We start from the raw sequence: 15,596 nt of genomic DNA, 5'->3' as shown, positions 1-15,596 counted from the left end.
TTAACAATGTAATTTGCCCTTGTGTGTTCATTAAGAAATCCAACTCTGGATTTGCTATAGTGGCAGTATATGTTGATGATATGAACCTAGTTAGAACTCCTGAAGAGCTCCATAAAACTGCTGAATATCTGAAAAGCGAATTTGAAATGAAAGACCTTGGAAAAACAAAATATTGTCTCGGCCTGCAGATCGAGCAACGTGCTAGTGGAATTTTGGTCCACCAATCAGCTTACATTGAAAAAATCTTGAAGCGATTTGGTATGGACAAGGCTTATCCACTCAACACGCCAATGGTCGTTCGTTCTCTGGACATTAAGAAAGATCCATTCCGTCCAAAAGAAGATGATGAAATGGTCCTTGGTCCAGAAGTACCATATCTGAGTGCAGTAGGTGCTTTGTTGTATTTAACACAATGTACTAGACCAGATATAGCTTTTTCAGTCAACTTGTTAGCCACGTATAGCTCTGCTCCAACAATCCGTCATTGGAAGGGTATCAAAGATGTATTGCGATACCTTCGTGGGTCAACAGATATGGGTCTCTTCTACTCAAAGAACTCCACAAATGACCAGGTCCTTGTTGGATATGCAGATGCTGGTTTCCTCTCTGATCCGCATAAAGCCCGCTCACAAACTGGATATGTGTTCAAGAATAGAGATACAACAATCTCATAGCGCTCAACAAAGTAAACATCAGTTGCTACATCTTCAAATCATTCAGAAATAATTGCTTTACATGAAGCAAGTCGTGAATGTTCTTGGTTAAGACTAATGATCCATCATATCCGGAATTCATGTGGTCTAACTTCGAAGACAGATAATCCAACTGTCATTCATGAAGATAATGCAGCCTGTGTTGCCCAAATGAAGGAAGGATTCATCAAGGACAATCAAACTAAACACATATCTCCAAAGTTTTTCAGCGCACATGAGCTTCAGAAGGCTAAAGTTATTGAAGTCAGACAAATCCGTTCTAATGAAAATCTGGTAGACTTGTTCACCAAGTCTCTACCAAAGTGCACGTTTCAGAAGTTAGTGCAAAGTATCGGATTACGTCGACTTACAAAACAACTAAGTTTGGAAAATGCGGAATCAAGGGGAGATACATATCAGGGGGAGCATCCATGATACATGCATGTTGTACTCTTTTTCCTTCGATTAGGATTTTTCCCACTGGATTTTTCTTATCAAGGTTTTAACGAGGCAACATAAGCATACTTAACACTATATCAACAATCCAGGTAAAGTTGTACTCTTTTTCCTTCGCTATGGTTTTTTCCCACTGGGTTTTTCCAAGCAAGGTTTTAACGAGGCAACTGATGTTGATATGTGGGCATCCAAGGGGGAGTGTTGAAAAAGATAGTGGGTAATGAATGCCCACATAGAAATTGAAAACATTGGGTAGAGTTTTCAATCCACACAGATACACATTTTCAATACTCATGTAAATAGAAAGTGACTTTGGATGCAGGAGATCATGTTTGTCAAAGGTTGCATGCTGTAAATGTCCATATGCAATTAATACAGTTGTTTGAGTTGCTCTATAAATAGAGCACTCGAATGCAATCAAAGCATACGAAAAAACAGATAGAAAACAAACAGATCAATAATATCATCCATTCCTCCGTCTTTAATTTGCCATCTCCTTATGTTTTAATTATAGTGTGATATTTTATCTCTACTTCGTTCCACTCAATATAAAAGGTTATCTCTCTAACTTTGATATATTTTATAACAAATCTTTATTTTTCTTCATTAGATGACATTTCTTCTGGTGGGATCGAACAAATTTCGATGTGCTGGTTATACTCTCAGACGAATATAACAAAATGAGATTGTTGAACTCAAAACTTAAACTTAGTTCAACAACATTTTTACTGGTTGGCACGAACTTCCGCATTCAAACTCGCCATTTTTACTTCTTGATTGGATCAAACTTAAGTTCCATCTATTTTAAGTTGTTTATTTAGGGTTTTGGTAACCATTTCTTCAACTATGGCAGTAGCGTTTGTCAAAATTATTCTGTCGTCTTACTCTCTGTTCCAAATTTACTTTGGCCCCCTCTCTGTATCACAGATTCACAACTAGTATTCATTCCGGAAACAAAATCCAATCCAGGATAATCAACTTCGCTCCGATACTGTAGAATTGTTTGTTTCAACTGATTCAACATGAAATCAATGAGAGAGAGAGAGAGAAGAAAGGCCTCAGAGATCTTGGTGGATAAGATTCATCAGATGGGAAGGATCCCTTCCCATCAAGAGTAGCAAATACCAATCTACATCACCGGCCTTCCCCTACGATTTCTTCCTAATAATTCTAAAACAACAACAGTAAGACTCAAATCAAATCTTTAAAAACAAAAAAAAAAGAGGAAATGAAGGGGAATGATTGAATGATGTAGTCAGAAGTAGCTGGTTTAATATCATACAGACACGAATGAATGTTATCATTGGGAATCCGTCCGATTTTTTTCATCATTCTACATCCTTCAATCCATCAATACTCCCTCCAAAAACAAACAATTTATTTGCAGAAACAAAAAAATATATAACTTTGAAATTAAAGAAAAATAAAAGCCCGAAAGAGAAATAATAAAGAAACAAGGAAAATCGGAGGAGTAGGAGGCATAAGGCGGGTACAGCCTCCAGCAAGAGCAACCAGTCGTGTCTGTGAATTGGAAGTGAATGTATTTTTGGTGAGCTTTCCTTCTCCTTTTATAGGGTCTGGTACAACCAAAACCCTAGACGACTCCAAAACAAGATAGGGGAGGCGGCGGTCCGCTCTCTATTCATCCCACCTCTCTCTGATTTCTCGCGAAAACCCAATGGACAACTCATCCCAGCCCACAAGTATTAGGCCCTTAAATGCAAGTATTGGGCCTCCAGATGCTGTGCTTGTATAAGCAGATTCTCTTCACTGCATCATTTTTTTATGAGTGAACGGTTGAGATTTAGCTAAATCTTATTTTCCGTGCATCGTTATGTTAGTTTTATTCTCTTTTAACTTTCAAGTTCATATTGTTCAAAAAAAAAAAAAAAAAAATCAAGTTCATATAACTCCTTTGTTCTTATATACTTTGTGTTGGTATTGGGGGCTTATTGACTTTAATTTCTTCGTTTATGTTTGGGATTTTGAAATTCTGAAGCTTTTGAATTCTGCAATTCTTCCCAATCTTTGAAATTAGATGGAGGGAGACGGGGAACGGGAAGGGAGGTGGTAGTTAGGAAGGGTGGTTTCTATTGAGTTTTGGCTGTTGACGCTGCATCGCCTCGGTGGTCCACCATGGAGTTGCTCTGGATTGTGGTGCAAGCGAAGAAGGGGGTCTCGCGGTCATGGGAACGCAGAAGGGGGTCTCATCGTCATGGGAGCGCAGAAGGGTGCTCAGGGTGTCTTGACAAAACGTTTTAACTTTAACTAGTCTACTTTTGACATTATCGTATACATAAGGATTCTTAGCCAAAATAGTTATTGAGAGTGCACTTTGGTCATGATATTAAAAATCGATAGAAGTAATTCATGAGCTTGTTTATTAAATTGAGGATATTTTTATCATTTTTTATTCTTATTTAAGATAAATTTTCAAGGAAGTACCAAAATGATTGACGGTAAACAAACTCAGGAACTACTTCTATTGATTTCAAATTTCAAATTTCAAAAACTAAAGTGAGAAGTTATGCCAATCTCAGAGACTATTTTGGCTAAAAAAACCTATACGTAATATCTGAACACGAATATTACAGCATTTATCATATACTTAATATGAATAATTCTTACAGTTTCAGGTACATCATTTATAAAACATTGGTTTGCCCGCCTCTCTCTATGGCCTCCGTTCCCCTTCAATGTTTTCCACCACCTACAAACTAATGCATTACTCCTAAACTGACACTCTTCTTCAGCCTACCAACAACTGTCCGAAAACGTGCAAACAAGACAAGTTCATTCATCAAGTGACCACATTCTGTTTATACCCCAGAGCCCGAGTTAGACCACCAGCTTCTTCAATTTGTTTGACAAATGTTCTAAGACAACCATTGATAATACGGGGTGCTGATCCATCACAGAACCGTTTAGCAAGATCTACGGCCTTCACAAAATGCCATATTCAATCAAACCAAGCAACTATGGCAAAACAAGTATACTTACAAGTTATGAAAGTAAACAACATCATACCTCGTTAATGACAATCGGGTGTCTTGTTTCGAGCACTGTTATTTCTGACATTGCCAAGTGGAGGATGCAAAGCTCCAATATTCTGCCTGCTGGCTCATCCTGAAAATTACGGATGAACATGGTGTAAAACATTTGTACGTAGTAGAAAAAATGGGAAGTAAAATATCAATACCTCTGTAATAATATCCTTTTTCACCCAAATAAAAAACAATGAACCGGATTTGGTGCCTTGTTTAGAAGACAAGCAATTTATGAAACAGATATTTTTTATAATGGTGTAATGCTACCCAAGTACTAAACATGTGCTATGAAAACATACTGAATTAAGAAACGCCCAATCTCCAAAAAGCATGTGTTATATTCCCACCTTATCTGGAACTAGATGTAAGTTCATTTATACCTACGTGAAAATAAGATGCGGCTCTAGGTAACTAAAGCCTTTAATGGACATCTGCCTGGTATCACCCTCCATATTTTTGCCTGACGTTGGAAAGCAGAATAGACAATAAGTAAATCCTAAAGGGGGAATTGAGGTAAACAGCCCATGAGCAAACATCAGACACACCCCACAACCAGTAGCACCATGACCAAAAGCCATCATGTGAAACACTAATGAATAGTATAACTTGGTTGGACAATCACAGTGCATCAACCTCCTTGTTTCTTTTCATTTCAAAGAACAGAACTCCTGCTTCATTTTGGCGGCATACAGATACTAATTGTCCTTTCCAAAAGACGGGGAAACCAACTATTCACCGATGCCTATATTGCGTTTATACTTTGAGCCGATTAAGAACAAGTGTACACATTAATTATGGAAACGACCCCACGTAAGCAGGCCAAAAGAAAGAATAAAGACCCAGAAAAGTAAAAGCGTATAAAACCTGGATAGTCAATGCACAAACAAGTAACGCACAACCTAAGCCCCTCCCCCCCCTCTCTCCCCAGTGTATTACAAGAAGCACGAACCAGTAATACACTTCAGGAGCTACAAAACTCAACAAAGATAATGTGCAAACAAAATGTATTAAGCTTATTGGTGTACCCAACCTTCCAATTTGGAGGGGCAACGTTGTCAATAACGAGCACATGACTGTCCCATTTATCCATGACTGCAACCAAAAGTTTCCTTGTAAATCTGTAACAAAAAGAAAGACAAAATTAGTTGGTCTCTCCACAACTTCCTGTCACCCTCAATAAACAATGTTGGGAAGAAAAACAAAAAAATGATATGCTCCACTTGCTACATCAAATAGTTACAAAGTGAAATTTTGATCAATAGAGTGGATGGTTTACCGCAAAATCAGTTTGCTGTATACCAATTTTGGAGGAGCTGCAAGAACTTCTGCTTCTGAGAAGAGAAAAATTACACAGACTATTACTCCGGAAATAGGAGTTGCATATAAAGTGGAAAACTGAGCAAAATGTAAAAGCACTATCAACTCAATTTTGATGAAGTTATGAATAACTGAGACATATAAATTACAGAAAAGGTCATTATAGCATTGAAGTTGCACAATAATTTTGATTAGAGGGGTAGTTGGAGCTCATGAGACCCAACAACTGGGAGAAAGGCCCCGTTAAGTTATAGAATCAGTCATCACAAGTTCTAGGACAAACTGTGTGAGCCAAACAACTAAAATGATTGCATATAAACCACATTGGTACAGAAAGGACAACGGTGATATTTAACACATCCAAACAACTTTAAAATGGAAAGGCATGTGAAGTGTAAATTGTCACATGTATACCAATTGCAGATTCCTTTTCATCTTTGCGCAGGAGCTCATCTGCTTCCTCAACAGTTTCAACTGTGACAGGGGGTCCTCCGAAGCTCATGGGATTATATTCAAGTAATGATGCCCTGTCAAATTCATACCCGGGTTCTGGGAATAGAAAAGGTGTGATGAGTAATTCAGAACACAAGCATATTGAACGTTTCAATGCTTCATATACAAACATTAAGACTATAACCAGGGGATAGTTACCTCGACGGACATTTATTCGCTTTTCAAATAAACGTATTGGGTCAGAACCCTCTAAACAAGAAGCATAAACAATCGACCTGCGTTTAAATCCAGCCAAAACAAACTTGGTTAAGGCTGGAAATGAAACAATTCCCAAAATTACTACTTTTTGTTTGAAAATCATTCGTTTACCTTCACTATTTCTCCAAGAAACAAACATGGGTTTAGTTTAGTTTGCAGTAACTGAGGAAGATAAATAAGTAATTAAAAAGATAGGATAAGAGAGAGACTTACAGAGCGAGCTCTCTGGCGGCTCTGGGGCTGCAGAATCTGCCACTCTTATCAATCTTGGGCAACGTATCTGCTGAGCCATTGCTGGGCTTTTCGAGAGCTTGGTCGAGAGGGAAGGACGAAGTGCGGAGAGCGGTTCGAGGGGAAGGGAGTGATAGGGTGCTGTGGGCGAGTAAGGGTCTGGGGATTAAACCCAGAAGGTGGGATTTTCCGAAGAGCAAGGAAGAAGAGGAGGAGAAAGAGAAATGAGGTTTTAAATGGGGAGAAGAAGAGGAGCAGCCGAGACTGAGAAGCGAGCTTCCCTCCATTGTTGAGCCTCAGGCTGTGGGAGATTTTAGATAACGTGACCGCCTCTCCCTGTATTTAGCGTATAAGTATCTCCCCTCGGACCTCAGCCATTTTGCGGGGAGGGGTTTTGGTCTTTTGACTCTTTGAAGTTAAAAACTTTTTACCAAAAAAAAGGAAAACATGACATGAGATATTTTCCTAGCATCCGGTGAGGATCCAGATTCATTTAAAAGATCTTACTCTTTTAGTTTTTGTATTACTCGCAATCCTGCTTAAGTAAAGACACAAATAATGAATCATGAACGGGTGGTTCAATGGTAAAGGATGGACTGCAAGGTCTCCTTTATACTAAAAATTGAAGGTTTTGGATTCAAATTCCGATGTGGCAATGGAGATGCTGAAATGCTTCTGTAAGTTTTCTCAACCCCTAAAAAAATGGATAACCGTGACTTGCTACAATTGTCCCTTTAAAAAAAAAGAAAAAAAAAGACACAAATAATGAAAAACATTATCACATAAATTACTCAACTTTCTCCCTTTCTTTTTGCTGCCGCACACTCTACTTCACAATACAGACACTAATTGGTTTAGAAAAAAAGTAATGAATCTTTATAATGGTTAAATCTTGTATAAAATCAGTACCTATGTACCATTGTAAATTGTAATCCAACGCTGTAATAGGATAAAACTGCATATGTTTTAGGTGAGATTTTGTTGTTTGCTAATGATACTTGATTTAACCAAGTCCAAGGACCATTAGGATTGGTGGCTAAATCATAAATCTACCAGTATACTTACTCAAAGACTACAGCCTAAAAACCTGCTATTTAGAATATTACAAATGCTTTGTTAAAAAAAAAAAAATTACAGATGCATTGTAACAAACATTACTTAAAAGGAATTTCAAATGAAAATTTTATTTCATTAACAAAGAAAATTAAAAGTTTTCAGCTGACATACTTTCAATTTGTTTATAATAAAGATGTCACTTACACTAAAATCTTAAACGCTATATGTTTTAAAGCAATCCCTTTATTAATGTAATATTCATTTTTAACAGATGAGATCAAATTCCTCTTGCATAATATTTTATTCTCATTAAGTTTATTTCTTAATAACTTGATCTTAATTCATTGCGGCTTGAATTCTTTTACTAAAAAACATAGCCTAAAGTACCGTGACTGCCCCTAACATTTGCTTTGAGGAGTTTTTTTTTTTTTTTTTTTTTTTTTTAAGCTATGAAGAGTTTATAATAGAATAAGTTGCACAGTTTACAGTTAATTGTAACTCTTGGTAAAACTTTAACTCCCGTCAAGTTGGTGGTGGTTTGGTTGAATCGAATCGACAATCGAGAGCGAAAAGGCCCCTCTCTCTCTCTCTCTCGTTCTTCTCTCTGGTTGTCTTGTCCGTCTGAGGACTGAGGAAGAAGATGAAGATGAAAGTGAAGCCGAGCTTCATTGCAGCGGCGCTGTGCGTTCTGTGTGTCCTCTCCCTTTCCCTCGAATCAATATCAATATCAATTGTTGGATCAGCATCTTCTTCTCCCACCACGAATCAATTTCTCGGAATCTCCCCCCAAGGTCATCCAACTCCTTCTCAATATATTTTATTATTTCATTTTATATATAAACAACAAATTCTAAAAATCTGAGTTTGGGTTTGGAATTCCCAGATGAGATATACTACAAATCTTCGGAAGTGATAAAGTGCAAAGATGGATCCAAGAAATTCAGCAGGGCTCAGCTCAACGACGACTTCTGCGATTGCCCTGACGGCACCGACGAGCCTGGTACTACTCATTCCTTCCTCTTTCCCTTTCTCTTATTTTTTTTTTTCTGAATATAATATATATATATTTTTTAATTTTTGAGCTGCTTGCCACCATTTTCCATTGCTGTAATTTGTACAGGTTTCCATTTGATATTGCTATAATTTCTATCAGTTGCCATTACCTAGCTATTGCAAATTCTAATAACAAATGGTCTTTTGTTCGCATTTTTACTTGTAGATTTGGTTGTTCCTTACTTTAATACAATGTTTTAGCCAAATGGGGCTCTCTCTCAATGTATATATTGTTTCAGAGCGATCAACTTTCTATTAACTCCTTGCTAGAATTCGGTGTGGTTTTACGTGTCTGATTAATTTAAGTTTCTTGACTTGATGTACTGTTTCGCTCATGGTTGAACTTGGATTTGGGGGGTTGCAGGTACATCTGCTTGCCCAGCTGGAAAATTTTATTGTCGGAATGTGGGACACGCTCCTCTCCTGATATTTTCGTCTAGAGTGAATGATGGAATTTGCGGTAAGTGTTTGTGCCAATACAAATAGCTGCACAAGTTATTTGTTATGAGCACCATCACAGACATGCTGCATTTTTGTGTTTCATTTTTGCAAGACGAGTCGGCAAAGGGAAAGAGAGGTTTAGAAAAAAGCCTCATAAAGTTGATACGTTACCTCTTAAGAAAACCAGTTCTCCATTCCTTAACATAAAAATCAAACAATTAATTTACCCGGCTGATTTATTTAATCTGTTATGCATTGTTCCCTGTCTGCAATCTGCAGACTGCTGTGATGGGAGTGATGAATACGATGGTCAAGTAAAGTGCCCAAATACATGTTGGGAGGCTGGGAAAGTGGCTAGAGATAAGCTCAAAAAGAAGATTTCTACTTACCAAGAGGGGGTAGCTATACGAAAGCAGGAAGTTGAACAAGCCAAAATAGCTATGGCCAAAGATGAAGCAGAACTATCAAAGTTGCAAAGTGAGGAGAAAATACTGAAAAAGCTTGTTGACCAGCTAAAAGGTATACTTCTGTTTTGTCATGTCCTATTCTTACAAAGTTATTCTTATTTCTTCTTCTTCTAAGACAATATATTTTCTGTTGTGGGAATTTAATAATTTTGGCAAATTCTTAAAAAGAAAAGGCTTATCACTTTTGAATAATGGATGTAAGATTTTTTTTTCTTCTCCCTTCTCTCCTCTCTATGCATTTTCTAGGCATGTTGAGTCATTGACTGTTGTGCCGATGCTGAGGTTGATAAATGTAAATAACTTAAATCTCTCCTATTATCTGGTAATACAATGGTTAAATGTCATAACAGTTTTTGTTTTCTCCTCACCTGTTGTGTAGAACAAAAAGAACAAATAGAGAAGGCAGAAGAGAAGGAACGGTTACAGAAAGAAAAAGAAGAGCAGGAGAGAAAAGAAGCCAAAGAGAAAGCTAACCAAGGAAAAACCAAAATTGAAGAGGAAGCTAAGCAGGACAGTAGTGAGGATTTGGAAAACTCTGATGGGGAAGTCAGACGTACAGAAAGTACGTATGAAGAGAAAATTGGGAATTTGGAGGGTTCTCACTCTTCTCAGGTTAGTTTAATTGCTTACACGGGCTGTTTTGTATAGTGCTATTTGGAGAAATTTGCAAATAAATATGTAGGTTACAAGTGTCTTAAACTAAGATACATATTCTTCATCTGCATTAAAAATGGATTTCTGCTGATTAAATTCATTTGACTGAAATCATGCATGTACATGTACAAAAATTACAAATAAGTATAAGTTCTGTTACTTGAAATTAGTCTTTGACCATAACCACAGCTCACTGGTAGTTGAAATAGTTTATTTTCTACTAGTTCTCACATTGACAGCATTGTCATAGGATACAGCAGAGAACCATGATGACTTAGCTGCTAAAGATGATCATAGTAATACTCCTGAACATAAAGGATCGTTGGTTGGGAGTGTAGAACAGGTAAACCAAGACTTTGAAATAATATTCTTCGACAAAGACAAATCTATCCAGTTGAAGCTTTCAGTTCTTGCATTACATGTTAGATTACGATATCTTATCGGGACATAAAAGTTGCTTTTGTCTCAATGTAGCATGAAGAAAAGCAGAAAGAAGAGCCTGTTGCTATATCTGAAAATGAATTTGATTCTGGAAGCAAGGTGCCTCCTGATGAGGTAATAGCTTATAGCTGCACACTCTTTGATTGCCTTATTAATTGATTTGTAAGGTATCCTTCACTAGTTCTTTTCACCTATTGAGTTCACATAGTGTGGTGACCTGATCTATGCGAAATTATGAACACCCTTTCGTCTATTAAGTTCTTTAAAGGGAAAAGGTCTATCATGAAGACATGTAGGTAGTCCATCAAGGTTTAGACTGGTGATGGTATGGCACACATTTTGGCAGTTCCAAACTTACAAGGTGTAAAGTGTGTTGTATCAATACTAAATAATTAGAAACTTCTTTCTTGCATGTGCCACCAAATGGCCTTTTCCTATTCTGTTAACACTTTTATATATAAGAAAAATGAAGTCAAGCAGAAATACTTGCATTAGCCTTGTGCACTGGGTACGACAAGATTGAAGTTGTTGATATTCATCATATTCATCAAAACAATACATATTTTAAAGGGGCTTCAAGGATTTTATCTTATGTTTTGCTTGTAGTAGTATATTAACGTGAGAAGCGTTAAAGTTTATCTGATATTGTATTTTGTGTTCTTCACTTGTGAAATTAAATCATGACTAGCCAAAAACTTCCAAGTGTTTCTTATAGTTCCAGCTGGTATCTTTTATTAGGAGCTAATGGGTTTTTTCTTTTGCTTGATTATGTTTCTGCAGGGTGAGGATGAATCTGAAAAGACTGAGTCATTGTCCAGGGAAGAGTTAGGCCGCCGTGTTGCTTCTCGTTGGACTGGTGAAGATACCACAAAGGAAGGAGAAGAAGTTGATGCTGTAAAAGAAGACACTCACGAGCAGTATGATGGCTATGCTTCAGAAACAGATGATGACAACCAAAAATATGACGACGAAGATGTGGAGGAAGCGGCAGATAATGATTTTGGAGAGGAGGATCACGGCGATTCTGATTCTTCTTACAAATACGAGTCAGACACTGATTCAGACTTTTCAGGTATGCTGCTGCTCGGTGGACTTGTGTTCATCAGTTTACAACCCAAGCTGTTTCATTGGATTATTATGCTCCTTATATGTATTACATAACTGTTTTCAGATGTAACAACTTCAAGTACTCCATCTTGGTTGGAGAAGATACAAAAAACTGTGTGGAACCTTCTACAGGCTGTTAATTTATTCCAAACTCCAGTGAACCAATCAGGTAGTCAGTAAAAAAATTGGATGTTATTAAGTGCTTGATTACAGAAATAAGAACATATGAATGTTTCAGATCTTTTTCCTTGTCTGTTTTTCAGAGGCTGCTAGTATACGCAAGGAGTATGACGAATCCAGTGCCAAGTTGTCTAAGATAAGTTCAAGAATATCAAGCTTGACAAAAAAGCTAAAACATGATTTTGGTTAGTATCTATTGAGCTGCATCTCTATGTACGTTTATTTTATTTTATGGCATAGTTGGTTATCTGCTAGGCATTCGTAAACTGAGCTCTTATTTGATATTACAGGACCAGATAAGGAGTTCTACTCATTCTATGATCGTTGTTTTGAAAGCAAGCAGAATAAGTTACGAACTTTGTCTTACTTTTTAAGCATTCAAATGTCTTGGTGTTGTATTTTGATTTTGTAGGAAATTTCATGTTTGATGTATCTGACCTTTGGGCATGCAAAATTCTCTGTTCAGGTATGTTTACAAAGTATGCCCGTATAAACAAGCTTCCCAGGTGGAGGGCCACTCTACAACCCGTTTAGGGTAGGTGTCCACTTTTTCTTCCTATGTATGTCATACAAGAAAAGGAGGTGTTGTTTTGGTGGACAGAAACACAGATCAAGTTATGCATCTACCATTTTCTTAGCTCTTAGGGTTAGGGGTTTGCTCAAGTTGTCAAGGGGTTGATTTTGGTTCGAAATTGGAATACATCTTTGCGTTCATGTTATCACTAATCATAGAATGATGAAACATTTGGGGGTTAGATGTTTCTTTTTTCTGGGTGTGGGGCACCTTTTATTCTTCTTCCACCTAACTCCTAAGAGATCCTTGCTATAGGTCAAGCACCACATCTTAGCTGTCCATTGTCGCAATTAGTTTCTAGATTGTTGGCCTTGCCTTCAATTGGCAAGTCATTTTGGAAAAGGTTAGATCATTGGATTTTAAGTCCAACTAATTGAACATGTCTTGCTGCGTCCCGGTGTGGAGCAGCAGCTTGATGTAGATAATGGCACAAACACAATAGATTCAGTTGGCATTCCTATGCTGGCGCAAACATTATAGATTCAGTTGGCATTCTCTTAGGAAATACTCAAGCATCTGACACTGATGATGTCACCATCACAGGTACCTCTGTGTGTGTGTGTGAGAGAGAGAGAGAGAGAGAGAGAGAGACTGAGAGAGCATATGTTTCTTGCATTTCAATTTTCTTACTGTTTTTTATATATAATCTTTGGAAAAATAGGAGCTGGGACAAATTTGAGGACTCGTACAAAGTCATGGTCTTTGCAAATGGTGATAAGTGCTGGAATGGGCCTGATAGAAGTTTGAAGGTAGTTATCATCACGTTTCTATATATATTATGCTGTGATTTTGTCATTTATGAAACGCACATTTATAGTCTCCATGAAGAACTAGAAATGAGACTATAGAATGGTAAATTCTAATTTGTAAGACAATGGTGGGTTATGATTTTAATAGACACCATAAACAACCAGTATTACTGCCCATTAACATTTTGGCTGAAAATTAGACAAACGTCACATAACTATTGGTTTAATTTTTATTCTGATATGCAGTCTTACACGTCTTATTTTATCTTCAGGTCAGACTTAGATGTGGATTGAAAAATGAGGTTGCTGATGTTGATGAACCAAGTCGTTGCGAGTAAGTCACGCTCAGCTCTCTCTCTCTTTCTCTCTCTCTCTTTCTCTCTCTCTCTCTCTCTCTCTCTCTCTCTCTCTCTCTCTCTCTCTCTCACACACACACACACACACACACACACACACAGAGTTTCTCATTTCTCATTGTGGATATGTAGTGTAGTGGTATTACCTGGGTCTGACTTTTCTGTTTCCTGCGACAGGTACGTAGCGTTGTTATCTACACCAGCGCTTTGCTTAGAGGAAAAACTTAAGGTATTGTTCCGTTAAGAGTGATGTTTACTGTTGCTCTGTAGCATTGAAATGTCTAATGGGATTAAAATGTGACAGGAACTGCAACACAAATTAGTCGTATTGAACAAAGAAGAACCACAAGGCCACGATGAACTTTAAATGGTCATGACGGATTTACCCTGCAACGTGGCCTTTTACGCAAAGTGATTTGAAGGATTTCAAGCAATTTTCCAGTAGTGTACCCTGAAATTTATTTATAGGGGTTGTGGATGGATGCTTTGATGAGGAAGCCCTTAACAGGAATGTCTGACTCAGCAGCACGAAGTGATATGAAATGATTGATCCTCTGATACAATTTTGAAATGAGCTTAAGAGTAGTAGTAATTCCAATATCATATGATTATATAACATATATATAATTGTAGTTGTATGATCTAAATTTCTGTATTTTGACGAGTCCCTGTGATTTTATATACAACTGAGTATGAACCCACCAGATAAAAGTGGATCATAATGTTGACATGGCAATAAAAAGGGGGCGGTGTCTCAATAACCGGAATTGGATTCCATCTGGATCCATTTTGTCCTCATATCTTAGTCATTTATCGTGTATCGTGCAGTCATTAATTATTTGATCTTTTTATTTAAAATTAAACACAAATAGTATTTGACAAAAACTGATCGCACGATGTATGATGAACTGTTAGGATGTGAGGATTCTTAGTATCCTAACAAAGTGGATTCGGAGATAATCATCTTCCTCAATAACCTAACATGGCTATTTTTTGAGGTAAGAGTTTAGTTCTCTTGGTCACCGAACAACCCGAGAATTTGTAGTCACCCACCCAACATTGGATTTGATTGACCATGCATTACTTGGTTTTGGTTTTGGTTTTGTGAATGGTGTTTTCCTTTCTGTGTTACTATATATCTATGTGCTTTGCTGGTGGATAGGACTAGAGGGACGTTGAGAATTGAGAAAGGCAATTGGTATCGAAAATTGGGACACCGTACATCCATACCACGGCACGGCGCATAACTGCGTGCCCAATTGCCCAATTGTGCCCATAGGAATTTGAATAGAGGACTTTGCTGGTTTTGGATTCAGAGACAAACCAGATCTTGAGAGCTTAATAATTAATAGGGCTTATTTGGGACTTGTGAGTTAGCTGTTGGAGATATTTTTCAGTGTGACCGGTATACATGATGATACACCACGTGTCGTTATACAAATGGTGAGACATATGTGTTAAAAAGTTAAAAACTTAAAAAATAAAATTTCTCACAACTTCTATTACCATTTATGTTCCTATCACAATTAAAAATTTCTCTTGCGGATGGGAGTCACAATCGAATCAAATGGAGGTGTGCTGAAATAAGCACCGCACGAGACAGGAGACGAGATGTAAGCCTCCTAACACATTTCCACTTGTATTTCTGCAATGCACTCTGCTCTTCAACGCACGCAGAAAAACTTTGACCTCCTTCCATATAAACATGTCAGTCACATGATAAGTGCTACGGTCAGAAACTAACAGCTAGTACATACACTCAACACACAAGGACGACTAGAGATGTTATTGTGTCCGTATTACAGGTGTGTATAAGTTTCTCTTTCTGTGAAAAGTTTTAACGAATACAAGGGTTTGCCAAACCGAGCACAAGTGGGTCAGCTTTGAAGAGACGGTAGTTTTACGGACTCTCAACTACGAACAATGCCAACATCTGCCTGCCTGCCTGCCTACCTAACTTCCAATTTCCTAACTATTATAATACATGAATAGAAAACACGTGGAGGTGGCAGGCTAGTCAAATGTCACTGAGAGCAGAGTTTGGGTAATATTGATGCCTATTGG

General features: G+C 37.6%; 2 protein-coding genes and 2 non-coding genes across 5 annotated transcripts; 1 reads left to right on the top strand and 3 right to left on the bottom strand.

Annotated features, from left to right (window-relative positions):
* Nucleotides 1-2,202: 2,202 nt before the first annotated feature.
* Nucleotides 2,203-2,291, bottom strand: LOC126591659 (small nucleolar RNA SNORD24). The gene has a single exon (XR_007612474.1). It is a non-coding gene; the product is annotated as a small nucleolar RNA SNORD24 (small nucleolar RNA).
* Nucleotides 2,292-2,398: 107 nt separating this feature from the next.
* Nucleotides 2,399-2,486, bottom strand: LOC126591677 (small nucleolar RNA R12). Its single transcript, XR_007612485.1, has one exon. It is a non-coding gene; the product is annotated as a small nucleolar RNA R12 (small nucleolar RNA).
* A 1,208-nt stretch (nucleotides 2,487-3,694) lies between these two features.
* On the bottom strand, nucleotides 3,695-6,823 carry LOC126589374 (uncharacterized). Its single transcript, XM_050254655.1, has 7 exons — nucleotides 6,437-6,823; nucleotides 6,164-6,240; nucleotides 5,927-6,061; nucleotides 5,472-5,526; nucleotides 5,226-5,313; nucleotides 4,176-4,274; nucleotides 3,695-4,089 (listed from the first exon to the last, which is right to left on the bottom strand). The coding sequence occupies exons 1-7, from the start codon at nucleotides 6,739-6,741 to the stop codon at nucleotides 3,949-3,951; spliced, it is 900 nt and encodes a 299-aa protein (XP_050110612.1). The 5' UTR covers nucleotides 6,742-6,823; the 3' UTR covers nucleotides 3,695-3,948.
* Nucleotides 6,824-8,019: 1,196 nt separating this feature from the next.
* On the top strand, nucleotides 8,020-14,330 carry LOC126589367 (glucosidase 2 subunit beta-like). 2 transcript variants are annotated; one of them, XM_050254643.1, is made up of 16 exons: nucleotides 8,021-8,301; nucleotides 8,394-8,510; nucleotides 8,928-9,023; nucleotides 9,284-9,523; nucleotides 9,851-10,083; nucleotides 10,376-10,468; nucleotides 10,600-10,680; nucleotides 11,347-11,638; nucleotides 11,738-11,842; nucleotides 11,937-12,038; nucleotides 12,144-12,201; nucleotides 12,320-12,388; nucleotides 13,089-13,176; nucleotides 13,449-13,510; nucleotides 13,710-13,761; nucleotides 13,837-14,330. In XM_050254643.1, the coding sequence occupies exons 1-16, from the start codon at nucleotides 8,151-8,153 to the stop codon at nucleotides 13,897-13,899; spliced, it is 1,902 nt and encodes a 633-aa protein (XP_050110600.1). In that variant the 5' UTR covers nucleotides 8,021-8,150; the 3' UTR covers nucleotides 13,900-14,330. The 2 variants fall into 2 exon arrangements, with proteins under 2 accessions (XP_050110601.1, XP_050110600.1); XM_050254644.1 differs by lacking the exon at nucleotides 10,376-10,468 and having other exon boundaries at nucleotides 8,020-8,301.
* Nucleotides 14,331-15,596: the final 1,266 nt, after the last annotated feature.

The sequence above is a fragment of the Malus sylvestris genome, chromosome 11 (genome assembly GCF_916048215.2).
Source record: "Malus sylvestris chromosome 11, drMalSylv7.2, whole genome shotgun sequence".
In the NCBI taxonomy this organism is placed as follows: Eukaryota; Viridiplantae; Streptophyta; class Magnoliopsida; order Rosales; family Rosaceae; genus Malus; species Malus sylvestris.
The sequence above is the reverse complement of the archived record's forward strand: the minus strand, read 5'-3'. Positions and strand labels throughout refer to the sequence as shown.